General features: G+C 42.0%; 1 protein-coding gene across 2 annotated transcripts; it reads right to left on the reverse strand.

The window, feature by feature from the left end:
• shroom1 (shroom family member 1) lies at positions 1–25,997 on the reverse strand. 2 transcript variants are annotated; one of them, XM_028421076.1, is made up of 9 exons: positions 25,798–25,997; positions 7,131–10,011; positions 6,863–7,046; positions 6,691–6,743; positions 5,674–6,315; positions 4,896–5,471; positions 4,389–4,485; positions 3,616–3,888; positions 1–2,280 (listed from the first exon to the last, which is right to left on the reverse strand). In XM_028421076.1, exons 2-9 carry the CDS (start codon positions 9,797–9,799, stop codon positions 2,026–2,028), a joined length of 4,749 nt encoding a protein of 1,582 aa, XP_028276877.1. In that variant the 5' UTR covers positions 9,800–10,011; positions 25,798–25,997; the 3' UTR covers positions 1–2,025. The 2 variants fall into 2 exon arrangements, with proteins under 2 accessions (XP_028276877.1, XP_028276876.1); XM_028421075.1 differs by having other exon boundaries at positions 4,896–5,474.
• Positions 25,998–26,615: the final 618 nt, after the last annotated feature.

The following is a 26,615-nucleotide window of genomic DNA, read 5'->3' on the forward strand; positions in this document are numbered from 1 at the left end:
TAGAGGGAGAGTTTAATTTATTCACAATATTACAAACAATGTGGAATTTAAAACTCCATACAGGCACAAAACAAAAACAGAAAACATGTGTGAAATTGATCAGAGAACGTATAGATGTAGAAATGTTTCACTGAAATGTCTTTCTTTCTGGGCTCTAAACACAAATTCAGTTTTTTTTAATCACTGTCAAACATCTCAACAAAACATTGCTTGGGTTAAAAACGTTTTTCCTCTGTGTGTAGCTACTTTGCGTTTTCCTCACTTTGCTCAAAAATGTTAGTCTTTTGCATACTTTAGGAATTCCAGCAGGCTGCAGGGAACAACACGAGAGTCTTTCCAAAAGCCTGCAGCTCTGCGTCAGCACAAAGGCCAAAACAAGCATACATTTGTTTAGCAAACTTAAAAAGGACAGAGCGGTTTATCTCCACAGAAATGTTTCAGGAGCTGTTTGATGATCAGTGTGGAAAACCTGCTTATTATATTATTTACTTGTGACTCTTCTTGGACTTGTGAGTGAGTGAATCAGGCTGAAAATGACGTCCTGCCCTTTGTGTGGTCGTCATTACATAAATATATACACACAGCAGACAACCCAAGCACTGGATTGTTTGTATTGTTTTCAGTACAGCCAACAGGTATAAATTCCTGAGGGACATTTTGATCATTTTATGACTTTTAAAAAACTAACACAGCAAACACCAAGAGGAGTTCTGTCTATTTAACCTCTACACACACAACGATTAAGACAACCATGATCTCACACTTGCACGCACACACCACTGAAAACAGACTCTTTAACAACCCTCCGATGTAGATGCAGTAAAAAGAAATTAATGTAACTATCAGAGCTAATGATGAATATTAATGAATAAACACAAATGTGAGAGCCTTAACTGTGGAGGGGAAGTTATCGTTTGATTCAAGTGTGTGTTTCCTTTTAGATTTTTAAATAATTTCTTATTTAATAAAGTATTTCTGATTCTGATTCTGAAGGTTACATGTGTCTAAACCGGGCCACGCTGTGGAGGTAGAGAATAAAACTACCTAGCTTAAGACACCTGAAGTGAAGGTTGTGGACTTTCCTCTTCCAAAAAAAAAAAGCATTTCAAGTATCACGTGTCACTTATAATCTGCTTTACAGAGGTGTAGCACCTCCATGTGATGAACTGCTCCAGCATGAAGTTATCAGTATGAAATCAACCATATTTAATGTTGTTAGATGTGCTCGTGTACCTTTTTAAAAAGAGGATTATGTCAACATTTCTAATTAAAAAACAAACAAATGAAAGAAAGAAATGGATGGAATAAGGCCGTCGCTTGAAGTTATTCTGATTTGAACGAATGTGCATTTATGTATCTTTACAAAGTGCTTTTTTTTTCATTCACCTTTTTTTTTGGTTTTTAGTGCCTTAATTTGAAACATATTTAAAAATAAGAACATTAAACAACAGATTAAATCTACTACCTCTATTACCACCATGATACAGTACACCATCCTCTCTCTCTCTCTTTCACTGAAGCCTTCTCACTGCTCAAATACAATCTTTAAAGCTTATAGTAGGTTTCCACAGGTGCAGATACAGGGCTGTGTGACTATCTTCTCAGTGAAACGTGAAGGACAGTCCCAGAATTTGCTAAAAAAAAAAGGGGGGGGCATAAAGTTTCTGCACAGCAGCTCTAGTGGTGACAGCAAAAATCAAGGCACACAAAAAAGCAGTTCAGTCTTCTGTTGGTGAAAGATGTACAGTAAACACCTCTCACACATGCTGCTGACGGTGCAGACGGTGGGGCAGGAAGTTGGCAAAGAGCTTCAGTTCCAGCAGTCGTTCTTGCCCATCTTAAGTACCGCTGTATGTTTACGTGTAGAGAGCAGAACAACATAATTGGTCCTTCACCTAAGTCTGTCCGACTGGTTTTAAGGACAACATAAAGTTGTCGACAGGGCGGAAAAGATCAGCTCGATCTTTATCAGGCAAGAAAAGTACAGGATGCAGGCATCCTCAAAAAAGAAAACCTGTTTTTTTTTCACAGATTCAGGCAGCTGGAAAGGGCTTCCAGCTGCTCCTCTCCCAGCCTCTGCTTCTCCTCCAGGTCCTTCTGCCGGATGAGCAGGGAGGCCTTGGTCTGGACGAAGCACCTGTAGTCCTGCAGCTGCTCGGTGGACAGCTGACGTGACAGGAAGGTGGAGACAAGGTTTTCTCTGCGGTCCAGGTTATCCTTCAGATCTTTGGCGTCCTCCCTCTGTTTGCATAGCAGACGGTGGCGACTGTCCAGAGATTGCTGTGTGGAGAGACGGTTAAAGAAAATATTAATTTCCCTGTTAAAATCAACTTAACGTGCTGCTGAATGCATGCTTTGCATCGTACTGCAACGTTTTTGGTAGCTTGAATGCATAAGTAAATATTTTACTATATGCACAAAACAAAAGCAGAATTTGAGAGGACCGCTAACAGCAGGAAGATTTATTTTCTGTCATATTATTTGTTTTAACGGAAAGCTGACACGCTGGATGTACTGTGAACGACAGCAGTGAAAGCTGTATAGTCATGTTTCAGTTGGTGCAGTGTTTTCTTATGTCAACAGAGGGCAGGGTAGATACAAATGTCATCGAAACTGGGCTGGAGTTTCGGTGTGTCAGTGTAAATACCAGTGTTGCTGATAACAGCAGGAAAACAAATGAGCCTCTAACAAGCCCTCAGTATGCAGCACGCTCGGCCGTGCTTTTATACATGGACAAAGTAACAAAGAGCCCTTTCAGGGATAAATCTAAAAATCTACTGCATCCATGCAAACATAAGTTGATGCTGAAAATACTTGGGGGGAGGCAATTAAACAGGATATTCAGAGGCAAAGCACAGAACTCACAAAGTCACATCTCTGTCAGTGCTCCTAATGTATTTGCATTAAAGACCTAAACATTAACTGTCTTCTAATAAGCAAAGTGATCATGTAGCAATCCATCCAGAAACAAACTCTGCAAATGCAGCCCCAGCAAACTGCAATATATTAAAAATGATTTTCAAATGTCTGATAAATGAGTGGGCTCAAACACAGATAAGCTAAATATCGGCTATTAAAGACAGATAAATCCACGGACATTTTTAAAATTCCTCACGGTGGGAAACCTTGACGACATTAAAGTCGCTCTTCAACCTTTCCCAAGTGGCATGTTTGCTGTTCTAAAGTCAACAGAACAAGCGTATAGCTGAGGGCATGGGAGCAGCCGTGCATGTATAACACTCATGGTGGCCTTTCTGCCAGAAGCTTGAAATAAGGTGCAGTGAATCATGAAAGCTGTACGGTTACATGGCAAAGCAGTCCTGCAGCAACACTCGCACACATTAGTGTGTATATATATATGTAACCAGGATCAGATGGAGAGGTATGAGTGTAAACAGGATCATAATACACAGAGCACATGGTGGGTAATTAGTAAATCCTGTTCAAATCTCAGTTCAATTGACCTTTAACCCCCAATATTCTGAGTAGGCCTCACATTGATTGCCAGCACGTTTTCCTTTGAGACACAACAAAGACACAAAACAAGGCATCACTCATACAGAACTCAGAGTTCTTGCTACAGAGCCCCAAGGCCCAAACTATAAATAAACTCACCTTCTCCTCAGCATCAGTGTATTGGTCCACAGTGCTCAGGGCGTTCTGCACCCTGGCCAGCCGAGCAGAGAGGCACAGCAGCAGGCTGACCACCCTCTCCAGGTCCCCTATGAACAGGTTGTACCTCTCCAGCTCCACGGGCAGACAGCGCTCACGGACCAGCGCTTGCAGCGCCTCCCCACGCACATCGTTCTCCTGAATCTCCATCTGCAGGGAACCACGCATCTCTTCTAGTGAACGCAGACGCTCCTCGATATAGGACACTAACAAACGCTGTTAATTAAAGCAGAGAAGAGAGACGTTTGAAACAATATTATGATGTGAACAGGGTGAAACCAGAAAAATAAAAAATACATTTCACATTGTGGGTGAAATATTTACTTGATATTTTCTGTCACAACATTATTGTCAAGGTATAGTTTGATAGCAGCAAATGTGCAGGGCAGCCAAGAGCAAAGGGGAGGTTAGCTGCTGAGCCAAACATTAGACAGGTGGAGACACTGATAAGAGACAGACGGTACATCATGTGATAAGAGAGACACAGCTATCTCTGCTAGGAATGAGTCCACTTAAGGCCAAATGGCCAGATGATATTGATATGAAATCATTAGAGTCTGTGTTTTAAATAGAAAAACAGAATAAGAGCACATTTAAACAAGTGCATGTTAAAAATACAATTTAGTCTGATGATTTCAGACATAAAGACTCTTTCTTTTTCTCAATAAATGGTCTCACTGAGCTACTTAGATTCAGGAGGGGTAAAAAATAATTACCTTCTTCTCAGTAATGTCAGCTTTGCTTTGCAGTTCTGTACACTGAGGTTTCTGGCTGTCAGAAGGAGATGGTTCAGATCCTTCGACCGTTTCAACACTACCAAAAGAAAGCAAGTTTAGTTTCATTAAAGAAAATACAGAAGTGCTCAAATCAGTAGAGTCCTGAGAAAATGTCCCAGTGTTATTTACATATTACAAAACCCTGAACTGAAATTGCACATTCTCCATATCTGAGGCATGCTTACACTAGCAGAAATCTGAGAGCATGTACAGCAGTAAGCAAATAGCTAGGTGTGTCTATGCATGTGATGCAACAAAAGGTAACACAACACTGGTGGAGCTCAGTCCTTGTGCCATTAGACACCAGTGTCAAGTTTCATGGAAACTCAGTAAAGCAGAAATCGTGTTTAACTTGGCCTTGTATGCATTTTAAGCTTCATGCTGTCTAAAATAGTTTGGAAGGTGTGTGAGTGAGATCAATTACATACACCCTTCTGAGGCATTTACCTTTCTGCTGCTCCTTTCTGCTCCTGTTTCTTCTTATAGTGCTCCTCCATTAGAAGTGTGTCTTCAGACAGCAGCTGCTCCATCAGCATCAGTGCCGTCTTGCGATTGGCTAGAGGGTAGAGCACTCTGGCCAATGACTGGTCAGCTTTGACCACAACTTCCACAAGCTCCTCCCACTGAGGTCTCTCAACAGGCCCCTCCATGTTCCCCGTCTCTCCCTCTGGTGTTCCCCTCTCCTCCATCTCCTGGTTGTCTTCCACCTTCTCATCTTCCGTTTCTGGATCTTTCTCTGCTTCCAACTGCTGACTGATGTCTGCATCAGAGACGGACGTGGTGGGGGACACAGAGGTTTCACTTGTCTGTGTTGGAGGGGCTGAGGTGGTGGACTCGTCGAAAACATTGTCTGTCAGCGGTGGGGTCTCTTCTTCTGGTGGGAGAATCCACAGCGAAGGATCTGTGGTGACGCCGCAGCTCAGAGACACCTCATTATTTGAATCTGGTGGTTGAGCGTCATTGCTTGGTTCATCCAATGGTTGCTCTTTCTCTGATCCAGTCACAGAAGGAGATGTCCTAACTCTACTGGAGGATAAACAGATTTTCATTAAGAATTAGACCTAGAGAAATTGTTATTGCAGAATCAACCATCAGTTTTTTTCTCCGCCTGAAAGGTGATATATTAGTACGATGATGTCAGGTAGAAAGTGGTGCGGCAGGTTCAATTAGCCCAACAGTTTCCTAGCAGAAACAACTACTGCATTCATATGAAGTCTAATCTTACCTGGAACTAGGCCTATTTCCACAAGCAAGCTTTGTCTGCGTGGGGGTCGACAAAGTGGATTTGATCTCCCTCTCACTGATCTCTAGACCTCTGGGGGAAGGTGGGTTAGAAGAAGTCTCGCTCGGTGGTCTACTGGACTTGAACTCATCTGTGACAAGGCCGTGAGATCCAGGAGATGCAGAGCGAACTCTGGCTCGGGTGGAAGAGCAGGAGGTCGGGGAGGTGGATCTACTCGAGTTCCTCGTTCCTAGTGTTGCATCGTGTTCTGGTTCAGAATTCTGCTTCATCAAGGATTTTTTCTGTGTTTGGTTTTGTGTCTGTCCCTGAGTGTTCTTCTGAATAAAAGGCTCCATTTCATGCTCTGATAAAAATGATTTCTTCTTTCCTCTTTCCTGCCCCTGGGCTTCTCTTACTTCAGCAAAGTATGAAACACTCCTCTTTTCTCTGTCTGGTTCTCCTATCCCAGTTGAATGCCTCCACAGTTGATCCAGCTGCTCAGAACTTTTGCTCAGTGCTGACAGTTGTGTTAACTTCGATGCCCCAAGTTCTTCCATTGACTTGCCTCTCTGTGCAACCACACGGATCCGCTGCTGGCCCTCAGGAACCGGCTTTTCAGAGGATTCCTCAGCTGCAATCTGGGAACTAAAATCGACAATCAATGTGTAAATATAGCGCTATAATAACTTGCAATGCAAGGCAATGAGAGAAAATATGAGTTAGAGAAGAGCTCTGGAAAACTTTATTTCTGGCACTTTAAATGTAAAACAAATACTCTGGAGAAATAGGCCAACGTGTTGAAAATGCTTCAGACTATAATTCTTCTTTTACAGTCTATGCTGTAAATCTTTTGGAAGGAATGCAGGTTTGCTGGAGCAGGTGGGTGTTGACTTTCCAGTGCCACAATGAATCAAGTTGAGACTTATAGTCTGTGCCACACTGCACACATCACTGACCTAATACTCTTCTGACCTAAAAACAATAAAAATGCCCTAATTTGTCTGTTTCTGTGGTACATACCCCAGGTTTTCCATAGAATTAACTGGTAATGAATCCTCCTCACAGTCATGTGTCTGCATAAACAAAAAAAAGGAGAATCGTTTGAATTTGTAGACATATTTTTCTAGTCTAGTAAATAAATGTGATGTATTGCAACAACAGCCCAGACAGACCAGTACTGCTACTATCTTACCTGAAATGCATGTGGTGTGGATGTGGATCGGTTCCTGAAAACAGGTGGTTCTGGCTGGTCCAAGAGACTTTCCACTGAAGCAGATTTCCCCTGAGGTGGACCTTGGCTCTCTCTCCGTCTAGATTGATTCTGCTGGCCAGTATATTGGCCTGAACAAGACTGTGCTGAGAAGAACTGGGCATATCTGTTTTGTGAAAATAAAATTCTTGATTTAGTCCCCATTATAAAGTCAGAAACAAACATGATTTTCACTCTCTGCTTCCTTTACCTGATAGAGCTGGTTGAGGAATCAAGGATGCGGCCTGCAGAGTGGGGTCTGTGGAGCTTCTTCTTAACGTTTTTGCCTTCCTGATTTCCTGATAGAGGCCTTGGACCCCAGTCAAATGGTTTCTCCCCTAGAGAGTGCCTCTGTCTGGATGGAGGCGGTAACTGAGTTGGTGGTTGTTGTGGCTCAGGCACTTTCTGGCCCGTCTTACGTTCCATATACTCTACCAGGGCCTTATGTTGCAGGTGTTTCAGGTTTGACTTTGAGGCACTTGAGGCTGAAAGAGCTCGACCTCTTGTCTCAAACATCTTCCTCCGGGCTGCAACCAGTCCCTGCTCTCCTTGCTGCACATGCTCCTCTCCCTCACATTCAACTGCAAACAGGTTCTCGCTTTCGTTGCCAAAAGAGCGGCATGCTGAGTGGTTGGGTGCTCCACCTAACTGGTTGAGTTTCTCTGGTTCCGAGTAGCACATCTTCTTCTGTTCTGTTGTCAGTCTCTTCCTGCCACCGATGCGTGACACCTGGGGCTGGGCTACATTTGCAGGCCGCCCGTTTTCCTTTTCATTCATTTTAACCACCTGCTTCGGATTCTCCCTGACTTCATTCTTTATGATCCCCTTCTCTGTCTCCTCAGAGGTTACAGAAGGAGTGAGTGTATCTGTGGAAGTCTCAGAGTCCTGTGATGAGGAGAAAGAGTGAATCACTGTAGGCCTCAGTTCAGGTTTCTGCCTGATGCGGTGAGGCCAGGACAGCTGCAGGTCTCTCCTTTTGAAAGAGGTCTCCCTCAAGACTTTAGATTGAGCATCCTTCAGCTTTTCTTTGTAATACTTTTTAAATGAGTCATCTAGGGTGTTACACGCACCCGACATAATTTCCCCTCTGTCATTTTTGCTAACGTCACCTTGTGCAGGTCTGTCATTATCATTTAATGCCATGTCTCCTTGGCCTGGTTTGTTTAGGATGGCCTCTCTGTTGTTTATACTGAACTCAGAATCCTTCTTAGGCTGTAAGGCTGCCCTACTGGCTCCAGTGAGATGGTACAAAAGTGGGGTTGTTTCTTTGTTTATCCTCTCACTTGCGACATCCCCCAAGGGTTGGCGTTTCCCTCTCTTTCCCTGATCCTCTCTCTTGTGGTGGTTTGGGGGCTGTTCCTTACTTTTTGTTTGTGGAATGGATTGTGGTGGGCAGTTCCTATCTGGTCCACAGTAGAATATAGGGTTGTTGGCAGTGTGGCGGCTAATGTCTCGACTCTGCATCATGTCCATGTCTTCTAATGCATCAAAGCTTCTAGAGGACTGTGTCAACATGAGGGATGGTCTGTGATTCTCCTGATCGTGGCTCCTGGTGATCAGGTCCTTTCCCTGGGACACAGATAAAGAGGTCTCCCTCTCATCAGTAATTGTACCACTGGAAGAGCGAGAACTTTCTTGAAGAGGTCTGAACAAATTATCCATTGTGCTATGGCATCTTTCTTTTTCTCTTAGCTGGTGTGTCTCCAGCGAAGCGGAGATGTCATTCTCAGCTTCTGACCCTGACACATACGCAGTGTGTGTCCTCAGGCCGGATTCAGATAACTTACACACACCAGTGACAAAGTAGTATTGACCCTTATGCTGAATGCTGCTGCTGATAAAACTCTGACCAGTATTCCGGGGGCTAGCAGCTCTGGTTGGCTCCGAACCAAGCCAGTCATGAGCTGAGTGTGCTCTTTTGCGCTGACTTTCAAAATGGCTGGTGGTCTTTTTTTGATGGTCTCCATTACATCCACCAGCAGTGTGTGATATCAGGTGCTCAGATTTGCCCAATCGGCTAAGGTTGTTTGTTGACTTCTGCTGCTCAGAGGAAGCTTTGTTATCTGTGATGAAAAGGTATTCTGGGTTCAACGGCACCTTTGTCTGATCATGAGGCTGGAGGTGGTGTCGGTAGCTTGGTGGCTGCTGTGTCTGTGCCGGTTGAGAGCCTCCCCAGGCTGAGTACAATGGTTCAGAACTGAAGCTTGAGGTGCCTGCATCCAGATTAGCTGTCTCAGGTCTTTGAGAACTGAGACCATGGGATCGATTCTGGCTGATTCTGGGTTGTTGTTGAGGTTGTGGCTGCTGGGGTTGAAATTCAGTACTGTGGTGGTGGACTCTACTGTTCTCCAAGTTTTTAGTGGCTATGAAACTATCCAGGCGTGCTGGTACTGGTGGAGGACGGAGTGGAGGGTGGGAACTTTGGGACATATTTCCCAAAGGGACTTCTTGTTTAGACAGTGCTTTATTGTTGTTTTGGAAACTCTCATTGCCATTGTGGTTATGATGGTTTGCGTTAGTATTGTTGCAATATTGCTGTGAGATAGCTTCAACAGAGAGATACAGCTGGTCCATGGTTTTTGAGTCAGATTGTAGAACCTGGGACGGGTGGCAAATGGACTTTACATATTTAAGATCAGCATAGTGGCTGAAGGAGCTGGACTGTAGTTCATCCGAGAGAAAGGGAGAAGGATAGTCTGGGGCAGTGGACCCACCGGAGAAGGAGCTATAGGCGGAGTCTCCTTTGCCGTGTTGGTGGTGGGCAAGTTGATCGACAATGCTGCTGCTGGACTTGGCTGGGGAAAGCCGGCTGACTGGCAGGCTCAGAGGATGCAGGTCCACGTTGCTCATTCTCTCAAAGTGGAAGCTGTAGGAATCCATGGAGGACTGGGGTGTGTGACAGGAAGGGAAGGGCAGGGTTTGTAGATGTGTTGTACCTGTGTCTGCGTTGATGCATGTGTCTTCCTTGTGGGTGAAACTGGGAAAATTACCACCAACACATTTGCACCAGGTTGTCTGTCACACTTGTTGCTAATTAGGTCATTCTTCTGCCTCCTGTTTGTTTATTCAAAGCCTCTTGAAATGGCCTGCTCCTGCAGGAGAAAACACAAACAGAGCATAGAGTAGTTATTAGTCTGAAATCCAGTCATGCATCTGACGTAAACAACTGTTTAAGACAAAACCTGTGCGTTCAATGAGCATGTAGTCTAGTTTTAGCTGCGTTGGTTGCAAACAACACAAACATCCATGTTAGTGGCAGCTTGGCATATCTTTACACACAATATACAGACATATCAAAGAAAAACCTGTCATCTACATATGTATGGATGATTTTCTCAATGACCTATATGTCTGTTAAGAAAAGCTGTTTTTGCAGGCTGGCTTTCTGCTATAAACACTAAGAGGGTGCCAAAAAACCGTAAGTGAAAAATCATCGCTTTGGCATTTCTAGGTCAAATTCCTTTACTAAGAAATTGTAAAGACAAATTATATACTCTTCACTGAAAAAAAATGTTCTTTTTTTTTTAGAGACAGAGAACCTTAGAACAAGGGGTTACAAGTGCTTATACCTGTCAGGCTCATTCCCTTTAAAGGGTATTGTATGTTTGTTGCTTCTTAACAGTTTACGGCAGCTTGGTTTTGTGGGTCAGTACAGTTAACCACGGAGTCTGTCTGCTGTTTTGCATCAATAAGGCTGCTAATAAAGGGCCTTGAGGTTGGCAGTGCACGTTGCACCACACTTGAAAAAATGTCAGGAATTCCATTTGGATCTGCAGAAATATCTGAGGATTAATCATATGACTGATGTATAATGTGTACTTATACACTGATGTATCCAGCAATGAATGGCATACCTGTTTCCCGATAAAAGAAATTCCCTTGTAAAAATGTTTGCAAACAATATTTTAAAACCCAAGAATCCGTATAGCTCACCACCTGTTACAGCGGTTGTACCATGGAACGGTTGTACTATTGAAAGAATTCATTAAAATCAATAAAATTTTGACCTTTCAAACTGCACCCATCTTCCATCTTCTTCTTTAATTACCCTTACCCTTTTCATTTCATAGCATGATTCATCAGCTTAATTTGAGTCTCTTTATAGTATTTTATTCTCTAAAAAGAAATAAGCAGAATTTAATAACTTGCAGGGATTAAATTCCTGCAATGTTCTGCCATCCTCAGCTATCCTAAAATCTCAAGCTGTCTTCAGGACACAAACCAGTCCCTGCAAGTTAATGATAGGTTTAAGTTTTACTGTGTACTCTAATAATTACACTCTCCCATGACCTGCATGCCTTTCCATCATCAAGGTTGAAGCTACATACCCGTCATGCATACACAAGAGTAAATGTTGCTGATAAAACAAAGATGAGCCAGACAGGTAATCAAAAATGACTCAACAGTAATGGGAAATGATGTTCATGCTTAGGTTTATTTCTTTTTTTAGGTGTTTATCATCCAAAAGATGATATCCTGTTCCACTCAGACACAAGACTGACAACTGAAACCTCGTTAAAATCAACTCCAATGAGCTACATTTTCTTCAGGGTTTCCAAGCTGGTTGGTTGAGCTGAAAAACCTGCATCAAAGATGATTCTAGGTGGTCGTTTTGCATACACACAAAACCCACCTCCCAAGGGCCTTTCAAACTACAGTATTAGGGGACTCCATGTGTTTATGAAGGGCCTTCTGATCTGTAGTGTGTCCGTGTGTGTCTGTGTGTGAATGTGTGTGGTTTCCAGCCCTCCTCTTCCCTCTGTGAACAGAGAGAGGCTCCCAAACAGGGGAGCGCTCAAGTGGAAGTGATGGAGGGGACAGGCAGTGACAAAATGTACAGAGAGGAGGGAAGGGGGGAGGGAAAGTGAGGCAGAGGGTGACCGGTCCAGACAAATACTCTCACACGCAAACCACAACAACATGAGACAAGAGAACTGAACAATGACAGCAGGAAAGCTGAACACAAGTTGGACGAATGAATCAACAGTCACAACAGCAAGGCGGACAACAAACCATTCAGAGATCAAGGACTGCTTTGAAAGTTAATATACTTAAGAGAGCACAATCCGCAAGAAAAAAATAGAGGAACTCACCAAAACTTTGAATCTAAGTCACTGACCTTCCCGATTTCCATCTGGAAAAGAATTACGTTTCCTAAGTTTCATCTTAACTAAGGATAAGTCAAAAGTTCTCCGTCCGTGTTTCTTATTCAGAACATCGTTCTTCTTCTAAAGAGGGACCAGACCAAGTAACCAGGAGAGCCAGATATTAGAGGGAAGACTTCTAGCGGGTCACTTCTCCCCCCACAGAGACCCAGTGCTGCCCGGCGGGAGCCACTGATTGGCCAGCCGATGACGTCCGGCTCTCCGATGCACAATGAGCGCAGCGGAGGGAATATTTCACTGCTGCAGATAGCTGCTAGTGCTGCCGGCTGCCTGAACAACAGAGAGAGAGGGGAGAAAAAAAAAAGAGGCCTCGCATTCCTGGCTGGCTTCAAAGACGGAGCAGAGCCTGGGCGCCATTCATTCCCAAGGCCCTGAGCCCGGCACATGGAGACTAGCCAAGGCAGGAGGGAGGATGGAAGAGGGGAGGGGGTAATAGTGGTTGTGGTGGTGGGGCAAGTGGGAGTATGGGTGACCTCCCAGCCTCCACCCCAAAAAACAGTCACAAAGACCATCTATCACCCACCATCGCCCTCATTTTCTTGAGTCTCTTATCTCTAACAACTATTAGTCCCCTCTGTATTCATAATGACCCGGCAGTTGAAAAGAATTACACTGCTACTCATTAACCAAGTGCAGAAATATCCGCTGCAGGACAACTGAATACACAAGTTGTTAAAACCGTCACTGTTTCTACAAGTATAAAACAATCTTTATTCATTTAAATTCATTCATTCATTCAACTATACAGATCGAGCCAGTAAGCACTCAAACTGGACACTGATCTGTCTGTTACATGGGTCAAACTCACTCTCAATAACAATGTCAGCTTTCATAATTCCTGTGTGATTGTCTAGTGTCAGACAGAGACCCTTGTTGCTTTCACTATTTTTTTGCTGGCAGCACTAGTGTTCAACTATGCAGAGTTTTTGTTACTGTCAGCACAGCATCAAATAAAGTGGAGCAAAACACTGCATCCCTGTACCTGATGAACACTACTGTAGCTTTAAATCATTTGCACACGTGATTAGAAGGACTCCATAACAGGGGTCGCCATTAAATGTTGGGTTCACGTGTAAACAAGGATAAGCTCACGATCGGTTTCTGCTTGGCAACTGAGCTAAGTACAATATCACAGCGGAAGGAGAGCGTAAGCTTTAAGAACTGTAAGAATTTAAAGACCATATGTTTGAAGAAAATGTGGTCAGGGAAGGTGTCAGCAAAGTCGCACAAGACTGGATTCACAAAACACTTGTTAGAGACAGACCACGAGATAAGGCTGATCTAGAGAGGGAGGAATAAAACACAGGGAGGGGTGTTAAATTCTTTCTGATTTTTTCTGTCTTTCATTGGTGATTACACGCTCCAGCATGACCTTCACTCTGCAGCCACGAGACTGGACCACCAAGCCTCTGAGAAGCTCTCAGAAGGCAGAAAGAGACAGAGACTGAGAAGCAGAGGCAAGGAAGAGAGAGGATGATAAGATACAAACTGTAAGTAAATTTAGAATGAGGGAAGATGGTGAGTGAAGACAAGAAATGAGACAAACAAGGAATTCAGAAAGAGTTCTAGTGACTGATGCCATGGTAGCCTGCCAACCAAACAGCAAGCCAAAACCATTAAGCTTGTTACCCTCACCGGCCTTGCTAAGTCTGCTGATAAAGATGATGATGGGTTGGAGGACCTCCGGACCTCTGGCTGAGAAGCTAAATGGATTGGGTGTGTCCTCAAAAAACTGTTCTAGTCCAATCCAAAGCATTTACTAGAGAGAAACAAGACTTAATGTGTCCTTGTAGCCTTTGGACTTTTCCAAAAGTTAAGTCTTTCCTGATTAAAGTGAATGGAGCTGAGCAGTGGGACAGTGCTCAGTCAGCCATGTTTTTGAGTTTGAAAGGAGGCTTAATTTGCCCATAATTCATAGCACCTTTGTCCCATTCAAGACAGTGAAAATATAGACAGCTTTTAGATGTGCAATATATTGGATGTTGTCTTATTATTTATATAGGTCTTTATTAAATTCCTTTAAAAATCTGATAACACCACCACAGAGCATAACGCGAGCAGAAGGATCAGCTTTAAGACAACTATGAGACTGTGGCTGAATGTGGACACTGTTGGTCAGACCTCCTGCTGTGTTAGGAAATATTTAAACTCTAGCGCAGTGCAGACAGAGACTTAACCCAAGGAGAAGCACAAGAGACACTCACACAGTGGTAAGATTGTGTGCCAGTCTCAATGTACAGTACACAAAGAGCTGAAATCTGCAGGAGGGCGAGCAGACTCAACACAAGCTACGAGAAGGATTAATTACCTTTAATTTTCTGCATGCAAGCAAAAGTGTACACAAATGCTCAGCTATGACTTCATTTCTGCTATCAAGTTTCCCATGGGACCTAAAAGACATCATTCCTATTGTCCTTGATCAAACAAACAGAGAGGAAGTTTCTGAAAAGGTGGAAGTGGTCGGTGGGTTAAGCACTGTCAGAGAAAAGCATCTGGTAGCGGGAAAGGGAAAGGCACATTGCCATGCAGTGTTATCACCACCACCTGCTGTGTGTAATTCCTCCTGTAGGTGTGTGTGTGTGTGTGTGTGTGTGTCAAACACAGAATAAGACTTCAGTGTGTCTGTGTGTACAGTAGGAGGGAAATTGTTGCTGCATGTTGCCAGGCAGTGCTCACATTAGTGTCTAAAATCTTCAGCTGACCAAGACAAGCTGTCACACTCCAGTAAGCACTGCATTGCTGCTCTGATCTGGCCTACATACAAACTATCAACATTTAATCTACTATTTAATGTATATTTTACAGGTAGGTTTGCATCAATGAACGTGTGCAATCGTGCCACTGCTTCTTCTTATCTGCAGGGATACAAATTGATGACAGTGGTTTAGTTGAACACTGCTTAAATAATCATAAACACAAGAATATTAATAAAATTTTCAGGTATAAAAACAAAGGTCATTCTGTATCCTCTCAGTCACCAATTAACCAGGAACTGCACTATGCCTCAAAACACTGGGCTTAGAAATGAGCACAAGCTTCTGCCAATGATAAACTTCTTATTACTTGCAACTGGTCTCTGTGAAGACGATGACTTTTGTATTAAGGACCCCCTGGGGCTTTGCAATATGATCTAGTCATGGTGAGATTAACTGGATACTGTAGGAATTCCTCTACACTAGAATAGTACAAGGCTGCAGGCTGTTGGTTTTTATTTATGTGTAGGTATGCGTGCCATATAGCTTTAGTCTAAAAATGGGCCTTGCAATTTTATAATTTCTGCAGGGTATCCTTTATACAGTCTTTAATGTGTATAAATATCTAGGAACACCATGACCTGGGTCAAAGTTCTGATGCAAAATGGTTATAAAACCACAAAGAAATGTATGTCAACTCAATGCTGTCAAAGTGTCATCTCTCTCATGTTGTTTTATTGATTACATAAAAACAAACAAGCTGTTTTGTGCAAGAGAGACTTGTGCACATAGTTTACTAGGCCTTGGACAGCTCAGGCCTCAAGAATCAAAACAGTGACAGCATCTTTCCCCTCTAACACCTTCACAAAACAGATTATCTAATTCAGAGCAACTGTATTACACCACCGCGAAGAACAAGGGAACCGCAGAGACAAAGACGGCCAGGGTGAGGAATGTTTGAAAGAAGGGGAAAAAAAAACACAGACAGCAAGAAAGACGAGCTGTGGCCCTGAAGGAAGCAAGACAACACACCACAGGAAAAAAAACACACACACACACAATAACAAATGACCCACTTCCTGTTTAAAGGTGGGAATGACTCCATCATTACGGAAAAATGTTATCCTTAAAGAAAAAAGGGGCTTTGTTCTTGGTCCCAAGAGGCTGGCTATTGCCCTGGCTTCATCTATCAACTGTCCCTAAAGACACACTTACAGCATTCTAAACAGGGCTGATAACACCCTCAGTTTGTTCCTTTTTTCCACTACTTCCACTTCTTTCAATTTTGTATGTCTGTCATTGAAGCTTACACCTGTAAGTTGAAGACCACTGGGAGTCAGTTGGGAGTCTCTACCAGTTAGCTCAGTGTCATCTTGCTCTGCCAGGCTACAGTAACCATCTCTGCCTTGGTACATAATGAGCTGTGATCTAACCAGATGACTACAGACACAGAACAGTCACAGCAATTCAGCCACGGTGGTCCCTGAGCCAGTGCTGGCACAGCCATGACGCTGCATGACTTCACCACGAGCACACAAGATTTATCAGAGGAAAAAGCCTATGCCAACTTAACAGACCCTGGGTTGTTTATTGATTAATCTCTCTATGTCATGAACAAGGGCTCAGTATTAGAGCAAGCAAAAAAACTGGTCAATATCAAATAAGGAAAGACTTTATAGGGACCACTGGTGTAACGAGCAAAATGAGTTGTCAGGACAGAGAAAACAGAGAGAAGAAGTCCTTGCATGCAGTCATACATTTGCCCTTTATAAGCATGTACTACACTACTCATGGAAGGTATTAATGCAGTATGCACCTGAGGCAAAAGCTATTAAAAAGGATTAAACACACCTTACACAGAGTGGTGTTACATGAAGGCCATTAGATATGACCTGGTTCTCTTCTTACAGTTTTTTCACACAAGTTGCATAATCTTCCACAGAAGGACTAATTGATTGCAACAGAAAACAAAACATTCAATCATTATTTCTTGTGTAAACAACAGTCAACAAACAGCACATGTTAGTATGCTAATTTCATTTGCTAGCTGTGTCTCACTACTACCGAAATCCAGGGCCCTTCAAATGCCAGGCTCACCCTCTACTCATTGGATTCCAATCTTGCTCAACCTTTATTGCAATTTGGTGAATACAGCAGACTGAAGGCCAATAAATACACCTTTAAAGGTACAAACAGAAAATCTTTTACAGGATAGTTCTGCCCATTTAACAACACTTTACAGTCTACAAATGCCACACCTTTGTAAACACTCGAAGGATAGGGTCCCTGATTTAAGAAAATACATTTGCATGCATGTTAGCATGCATTCATTTGCATTTTAAAGAAGCATTGCTGCACCTAAGTACAGCTTAACAGAAGTGCCTACATGGCTGATTATTTTCACAATTTCTCCATAAAATAGACACTGTGACAAACCTGTAAGATCATTTCAACATCGAACAACATAAAACCCATAAAACACTGTAAGCACTGTGGCAATAGCCATCAGCAGGCCAAACACCTGACACTTTATTGCCCTGTGGCATTCAGTGACCCTTGTCGTTATCACTGACCGGCTGGTTTGGGTGCTTGGCAGTGGCAAAAGGAATGTGCTTGATAAGCAGCTCGAGCAGGTACTGCACAGCAAGTGAAGAAAACAGGCTGTCATATTCAGTGCAAAACAAGCAGACACTTAAGAATAAAATGTGCATTTTACAAAAATCTGTTGTGTGGCATCACTTGTGCCTCTTGAAAATATTCAAACATCAGTTAAGCTAGTGGTTGGAACCCTATACCCACCAGTACTCAACTCTAAGTCCCAGTTATTGAGGACATTCTTCCATTCTGTTATTTATACTGAGCATAAAATCTGCTCAAGCTTTTACCAGTTTCACCCTTTGACCCTTGTAGTTAAAGGGTGAACTGACCTGATAAAGACAGGACACATCCTGGTAGAACAAAAAATCTGGATAAAGGTAAATCATGGGAACATAAAACTGCAGAATTGTGTTAAATAAAGCAATATTGTTGCTGTTTGTAGAAAGATGCCCAGAATTGCGTCAGAGCACCAATATCACAACTGTATTATTTGTTCCCTTCAAGCACGAAAACAGGCCTATCATAAGGCATTGTTATATCATGAGGACAAAGTTTTAGTTCCAATACCTATTACATAATGACATTGAATATTTAATCCTGTAATAAGAGGAATATGTAAGGCAAGATGTGCCAAGGGTGATTTCTGGAGAGATGCCTAAGCACCAATCATGAGCGCATGAATTGCAAAGTGCTGGCAATAGTGTGAGTACACTTAGTTCTGTTTAATCTAACTGTAGCAGTCCTTCTTTAGACAACTATTTCAACTTCTCAGCTGCCTCGGTGTCTGGCTAGTCAGTTATCACACACTGGGAAATCACAAAACCCTATCCCTATCTGTCTGCAGCCACACAGATCCTAAATCTCTGTATCAACATACTATCCTGTTCCCTTTCGAGACACTAGGATTGCAAAATTAGAACTGGGTGTTTTCCCCCTCTAGTAATTGTTCAACCTCCTGGGGTGGCTAAAGTCAGGTTACAGTACTAAATGACCTGTGGAGCATTCCTCGTCTGGCCTTATTGCTCCCCTGGATCCGTCTAATATGAGGTAATTACAGGCAATGAATGGCCAGTTGTACGATGGAGAAAGTAATACAGGGACTGGTTTTGAAAAAATAAAATCCCCCTATTCTACAGTCCAGTGATAAATAACACAAAGACTCAGTGCCCTGCACACTCCTACAGGTGTTTTCACTTACTTAATGATCCAAAACGTTATTAAAAGGAGCCAAGGGTACAATAACAATTAAACCATCTGTGTACATATCTATTTCCTTTCCAGCAAACACAATTAGAAATGTTTTATTCCTAATCCCATCTGCTTCAGTGGAAGCCCGATGAAATTTTAGAATGCTTGTTTTGATTGATCAATGTGCTTTTTGTTTGATTGTTTTTGTTAAAAAGAGATTCTGCGTCGCTCTATTTGGAAATGTAGGAGTGATTATTTAAACAATATTATACTGTACCGTATCAAACAGAAAAGATTAGTGACTGCACCTTTAATATTCTGTTGTACATTTATCGGGCTGATTGGTGCAATAAACTTTAACCTTCACTTGTGTCTGGTGTCGGAACATTTAACAAAACTGCGTGAGCCATTTTTACCTAATAAATAGAGCAAATTTAAATCACATGTGCACGCTATGTGGTCATTTTAATAGGCTGCTTGTATACGTGTCCTCCTGCTATATGTGAATTCCCTTTAACAATGAGCAACATACACACAAATGCATAATCACAAAGGTCAGAGGAAATGGTTGGAGTCATTCACGCATGAAGCTCCAGCGGTTATATAGGCAGGTGTGTGACATCATGTCTGGAACGGAAGGAGAAACGGCTGAAAACAAAAAGAAATATGAGGAGAATATGAAAAAAGTGCAAGAAAGTAGGTCAGTGTCCGCTAATATGGCATGATGAAAGTAACAGACAAGCCTCTAATCCCTCCTTTTATACCTGCCAGGATGCTTTAAAGAAGCATGAAAAGAACAGTGCAGATACACGATACGTTGCCCTGTAGAGCGGCAGCTTCGGGACAACAAGGAAACATTTGCTCAGTGTCGTTCCAAATATTTGAATTGCAAAACAACCCACCAGCCAGACAGATGCACTGTGTGTGAGCTAACAGCCCCCAACATGGCTGCCTGACACTGAAGTCAACAACAGATCTGAGCCAAGACATATTTTTGAAACAGCAGATTCAGATGTTTAATCTACTGGAGGAGAGCCTGGTTGGCCGCTGTGACCTGCCCGGTCAACAGGCTCCAAGTGTCAGCTGAAATTAAGCTAATTAAAGTAGCCAACATTCTCCACATTTTTGTTTTCGCCCAATGAGTGCAAATCTTCAGGAGCACCCACCCTGATGGGCTGAGCAGATAAACAGAAGTGAAGATTTAGGCTCATTTCATGATTTTTCTGATGTTACAAACAGAATGATTCATCAAAAAACAAAGTAATGATGAAGTAATGATTTGTTTGTGGGTAACAGCTGTTCCGCATATACAATTTCCTTATTCTGCCCCCAAATCCTTTAAATCCAGTAATTTACAGCCTGTGATAATCCAGGATCATTCATCTTTATTTTCCAGTCTGCCTCCCACTCGTACCTCTGACATAAACCAATGTTGAGGCAGGTGAGGTGAGTTTGATCTCATCCACTGAAACCATGCAGGAATTAGGGGAAAACCACCAAACTGCTCTTACAGCAGTGTAACAGTCACCGGATCTGTAAAATCCTTAGAGATTCTTTTGTTCATTCATCCTACTGTACTGATAACTCCCACTTTACCAGTGGATTTTGCATGCGCTTGATCATGTGACTGCAGGAGGGTGCAGAGCTCAGTCGTTATCCTGGGCGGGATGGAAAATGTAGCCACCAAGCAGGTGTTGACCTCATAAATAAATCATTCCAGAGCAGAGATTTTGTTCCTTATCCCTCGAAATATAACTTGATACGCAAAAAAAGAGCTCGATCGCATCGCTTATTCGCTGATTTTACAAAAACCTGCCATTCCTTTTAATTTCCAGTGCAAACCGTTCAAAATATCCTTTAGACTTACAACGGATTCTTAAATACACAGGGAGACCCCTGACCAGCAACAAAGCGGACATGTATTGCCCACCATGACTAATAACAGTCTTAATTAAACCACTATTAAAAACAAAGAGAACATTTGAACCAAACATGAATTTACCTCCTTGCTCTCTCAGTCTCTACATCAAATCTAACTGTACTTTGTTTTTAATGCCCACATACTGGAGCTAGAACCATTCAAGTCAGTAACAGCTATAATACTACCTGCTTCCCTAAAGCAGTACACCTGAAGAAAATCATTGACCTTTTGTTAGTTCACATTTAAACTACTGTAGCTAGCATGGAGTTAGATTTCTCAAGCTGTCATAAACCAATCCCAACCAAAACTTTTACACTCAACAGCCTGATAAGTCTCTCAAACTGAGTAATCCTGGGTAAGCACTTTTCCTCTGGAAGGTCCCTTTATGCTGCACAAGGCTATATAATGAAAATAATGTAACAATAAAAAAGAACTATTATTTTATCAGTGTCACACTAGGTTTTGTGTTACCTGCAGTGCACCAGTACAACAGAGATTTTGTGATCCTAATGTGTGTCTTAATATCCTGATAATTACAGGGTTCCACCTACACCTCCAGCTGGAGGCTGTAGCTGATCTCCCATTGCACCGACACCTCTGCCTAGATGAAATACTTAGTGGTAACTTTTAACGGTCCTTCTTTTGAAACGTATACAGTAACCTAATATTACTGATCATCGTGTTTAGGAGTCAAGTGATTTCTGATCCCCATTGTGTTTCTGAACATTAAGTCTCTGCACCGTGGTTAATTTTGGGGGACTGATCACAATGGGCCTATTTTACTGCTGGCAGTGCTGGTTTCCCACCTCCATAGCAAGAGACGGAAGGTGGAGAAGGAAGGTAGGTGGAGGTGGTGGTAAAGGGGGGGGGTTAAGACTGTAAAACCACAGATCACACAGAGATTAAATCTCTACAGAAAACAGTGCAACACACTCTGGACTTTGTATCCTATGAGAGAAGAACTAAGTGTGGTGATGAAACATAAAATCAGAGCCATTTACATTTAGAGAATATATTATTAACAAAGGCCCAGATGCTGAGAGGTTTTTCGAACACTGGATGGACACAGAGAAACACTTAAAAAAAGGGGGGGGGTCTTCAAGCCTCTACTTCCAGCCATGTCAAACAGCTGTAAATGCCTCTTTTATTAGTCAACATCACAGCCATATTAATGCATCCATGGCCAGCTCAAGTCTCAGTGACAACCCCTCACCCACACCTTTTCATCAGGGGCTATGAAACCCGATAAGGCCCTCCAGCAGACCTGCTGGCACAGTGTTATTATAGAGGGGCAGCGTGCATGCATACACGCAACACAGACTGTCTGCCTTTCTTAATTTCTCTCTAAAAAGGCACACACACAAAAGATGGAAAGAGGCTGTGCAGTCAAAGGTTTAGTCAAATACAATTATTTTTTTGTCAGCCAGTACAGATGCTTATTTAAGGAGACTTTGTTAATGTGTCGATATCTATACATCTGCAAGTCAATATTTTGGCCAGTGTTTATTTTGTCATGTAATAAAGAAGCTGAGCATAGAAGTGTGTGACTACTTTTAGAGGTCATTTAAATGGCGTCAACCGTCACCCAGTGTTGTTCACCCCAATCTTTGAACGGGTTAAAGTTGCAAAATATTGCGTAACATTCACACAAGAACTGCTCTAAATATTAGAAATCTGATTATTTAAAGTCCTGACCATTGGTCAGAAGAATCCAGAACTGGCTGGTCGGTACATTTGTTAAATTAATAAAACTTGTGTAAATGCCTTACACTCACTTATGTGAGCATTTTTGCAAGGTGCACAGGCAACATCCACACATAAGTCACGATGAAATTTCTTTCCAGTAGTTTCAAATTACTGCACAGACTAAAAGGTGTCAGTAATGTGCCAAAATATGCAGTAGTGTACCAGTAAATGCAGGAAGAAATAATTTATTTAGCTAAAAACATTGCAAGTAAATGTAGTGAAAATTAAGTAATTCAATAAAAGAAGGGGAAAAGGCAAAAGAAACATGTTTAAGGCTTCCTATACATTTCACTCTCTACCACACACATGCACAAATACCTACATGACATATGACACTGCCCTATCACAATAAGGGTCTTATAGGGCCATACAATAGAGTAGGTGTGGTCCTGTCAGACAACCACAATAGGCAGACAGACACACATAACCATACACACTTTCCAGCCTGCCCTTAGGGGGTCTCATATTAACCAGTGACAACCTCTGGCAGCCATTTTTCTTTTTCTTTACCATCTGTTATATAGGCCTTTAAGAGGCCTTTCTGCTCCTGACAAAAGAAGGAGGATCTGACAGTAACTCACAACTATAGATAACTGAGTGGTCAAGCCCCTGCCCCTGTCCCTGCAGAAAACAACCCAGAAGTAACAGGAAACAAGACAAAAGGTTGAAAACGATATCTCTGTCTGAGTTGTGTGAATGGTGCGGGGGATAGTTTTGCCTTTTTCTTGAGCACATTTTTTTTTTCAGTTAGCCTATAGAGGACTCCTGCAATGCCTGGAATGTGAGCCATGCATGAGGAGGAGGATGTGTGCACACACAATAAACCTGCTGGCAGGTAGGAGCTGGTAAAAGTGAAGGACACAAAGATTGAAAACATCTACATTGCTGAAATAAATTACAAGTGATTTGCTGTTATTTATTTTATATTATACATGTCTTTTCAAAGAGACAATACTTGACAGTACAGTTCCTGGCTCTTCCTCATACTAAGCTATATCATCAGACTCCTTCACAGGTGTCAGCTGAGTCTTCAGGTAGCTAAAGTTTTACCATGTGATGTCATGTTATAGTGATGTTTCCCTGTGATCTCACCCCTATAATATGTTATTGGAAGGAAGTTCCCTATCAGTGTTTTCATTGACAATAAACCTCAAACTTGTGATGCATTCCTAACACTTATTAATCCTGTTGGGAAATTTTAACTTGAATATCTTAAGCAGACGTTTCTCTTCCTCCTCTGTGCTCTTGCTTAACAAATGATCCACACGATTTCCTCATCGGTCAAGTCTTTTCCTGGTAGTTACAACAATGATGCTATAAGCATACTGACCATCAATAATCCTATCAGCCTTTCCATGGACACCATTTTTCACAAAAAATCACCGCACATGACCCTTATCCAAGGTTTATTTATTGTTACACCATCATTGCAATCTAACAAAGCTCTTGAAGCACCTCTGCATGACATAATGTAATCATTGCTTATCTCTAATACTGTTAATATGTCACCCTTACCAGTCACAATCTATTGCCTTTAAACCCCTGATAATAATGTGGACTTTGGTCTGCGGGGAAGCTTTTAACATCACAAAATGAGCATAATATCACCCATTTTAATATAATGTGTTATCAGTTATATGTGTTAATGGAATAACTCTAGAACTACACCATCGTACTGGGTGTGGGTCAATATATTTGTTTTCCTGAAACCAATTATGACAGGAACTCTCTGAAGACATGCTAATACAAAGGTGGTGTTAAAGCTTGCATTTCCATCACAGGAATATGTAAACACTGCATGTCAGACTAACACAAACCAACGAGCTGATAATTGATTTACACCTCTGACACCTCCCTGCTACATCCTACTTTCATTATCAGACTTCAACACCTTCAACGAAAGTTCAAAGTGGTGCCATACAGAGTGATAATGATTTAATCACAGCTCTGTTAAACCATTTGCTTCTAGCTGCTGTGTCAGGTGGAATTTAATGAGAGTTTTCTTTTCACAGACTATGTTTTTGGTATGTTACTATTTATGGCTAAAGCCTCCATGATGGTGCCTGTAGAAAGAGTCCAAACCCATCTGAACTAACCTTACCCACATAGCCAGACCAGTTCGTTCAATCTTGCAGCGGCGGGGTTGTATTAAAGGTCACAGAAAGAACGTAAACATCTGAGCCAAAACACACTCAAGTCAAACAACAACAGAGCTCATACCCCTATGCTTAACCTGAAACTGGGAATTCCTGTAGCAAGCATGGCAAATTTTAGTCTTGGTCTACTTGTTTGTTTCCTTAGAAAAATGAGAGAAAGAGACATGTCCGAGAGAGATCATGTTTCCACACCCAGGGTAAATTTACGTGCATAGCCCACGGCTTTGTGACCCTACTCTATTTTATAGCCTTGCCCTTCTATTTACTTCTATGCTTTGTTTCCGGCTTTCTTTCTTCTCTAACCACCCTGCAAACACCACCTACTCACGCTATAGAATGCAAGCATTACCAAATACATGTATTGCCACATACTTGTAAGCTTTGGCCTATTTGACCATCCTGGCACATGACGGTTCAAACAGTGCAACAGAAATTGAGATTTGGATCAACAGGTGTTTATGTGGGCATCTGTGGACATTATGAGTCTTTATGCAGATGCATAACACCTACACAAATGTCTATTCTGCACTAACACAGAGTCTATGACCAACCTTTGGGTCAGACTCCGTGGGTGCAGATAGGTCAGAGGTATGAGCATGGCATCCAAGCAGCAGCAGCAGCAGAAGCAGCAGCTCACAGAGAGGCCTGTGTCCTCTTCCAGCTCCCACCATCTGACCAATGCACCGCATGAGTGCTTCAGTTTTCAGTCACAGCACAAAACACCAGTGTCTGGTTTCCTCTAAAGCAACCCGACCACAGCCGTGGCACCTATTGTTCCCACTTTAAATAAAACATAGTCTGCTCATTAGGTAGAAAGGTCTCCCTGTGCATAATTCAGGCCCAAGGTATCAATTTGAGGCAAGGAGATGAGGTTCAGAGAAGGACAAACAGACACTGCACAAAGTAATGTAACACACAACATCAATTGTATGGTCATTACTATAGTTAGACCTGCAGTATGTTCCTCAAGTGGATGACAGTGTCCACAGCAGGGATGTCCCATTAAGAAATGTCAAGTATAATTGATAATAAATATTGTTTGTTTGGTAACATGATTCAAAAACCAAAGGTGGAAAGAAGCCAATTTTAATTCTAAATGCCTGCGTATTTATTCAGCTTTATGAGCTGGAGAATGTACAGCTAGTTTAAGATGTGAAAACAAACAAAAAAACAAAAACAAACAGTGTTTGTCAACAGAGCTAAAGCGAGAGTAGTTAAAGCTAATAAAACTAAACTTTAAAAAAAAAAAACTACACCTATATAGAGAGAAAGTTAAAACAACATATTTTCATAAAAACTACCCAACGGCCATGTTTATAATAACCATTAACCAACAGGTTGACAGTTGACAACCGAAACTGAGCAGCCAAAGCGATACTAGATACACCTGCTGCTGCTAACCTCCACCTACCTGTCGATTCCCGGTTACTTCTGGGGATTTTTCTCTATCACTCCTTGTTTCCCTCAGTTGTATTTCCTCTTCTCAGTATCAATAACCGCTAAAACAAAATCTTACATCAACTATGAAAGACTGTTGAGTCTTTATCGAGTTGTGTCCTCTGGTAAGGAGCTTTCCTTTTCCTCCTCTACTCACAGTTAGCTTACCTTATTCCCTGGAGGGAGAAGCGGATGATAGGTAACAGAAAACTGTGTCAACCAATCAGATGTGGCGGTAGGCGGGCACGTTGCTAAAATACGATATCCTATTGGTCCATACGTGTTAACGGCGGAAGAGTGAAAACGTGAATTTCCCTGTATTGTTTTGATCTTCTTTAGCTCACTGAAAAAGAGAAACTGAGGATTGATTAAGTTAAGAGCTACGACAAGAGAACTGTGGTTCATATAAATACAGCTTTATCAAATTGCATAATGTATACTGTTTCAAATATATAACTATCGAGAGAAAGAATTAACCCACACAATGTGAAAAGTGGACACACAAGAGTTAATGTTCTCAGGTCAGCGCAATGTGGATTGAAAGCAGCTAATCATTTCTAAGACGCTCTGCAATGCAAAGCTATACAAACTGCTTGGAATACTTTGTTTCATGCACAGGAAGATTAACTTAGCCCCATTTTCTCTTATTGAAATGGTCAAATGAGTCAGACTAAACCTGGATGGTGCAGGATGTTATTAAAGTGATTATAAATAAAGTTTTATTCAGCTGTGTCATTCACTTACACTCTCAAACTGATTTAAAATGGAGCTTTTAGGCAGATAATGTTTTTA

The sequence above is a fragment of the Parambassis ranga genome, chromosome 14 (assembly GCF_900634625.1).
Source record: "Parambassis ranga chromosome 14, fParRan2.1, whole genome shotgun sequence".
Classification (NCBI taxonomy): Eukaryota; Metazoa; Chordata; class Actinopteri; family Ambassidae; genus Parambassis; species Parambassis ranga.

What these genes read in the sequence shown, in the direction of transcription:
- shroom1 (XM_028421075.1), bottom strand. Translation starts at nt 9,799, where the DNA reads ATGGATTCCTACAGCTTCCACTTTGAGAGAATGAGCAACGTGGACCTG. An exon ending in CTGACATTACTGAGAAGAAG is followed by an intron (nt 3,889 to 4,388) that starts GTAATTATTTTT and finishes TTTAATTAACAG; the next exon opens with CGTTTGTTAGTGTCCTATAT. An exon ending in ACACTGATGCTGAGGAGAAG is followed by an intron (nt 2,281 to 3,615) that starts GTGAGTTTATTT and finishes CTCTCCACACAG; the next exon opens with CAATCTCTGGACAGTCGCCA.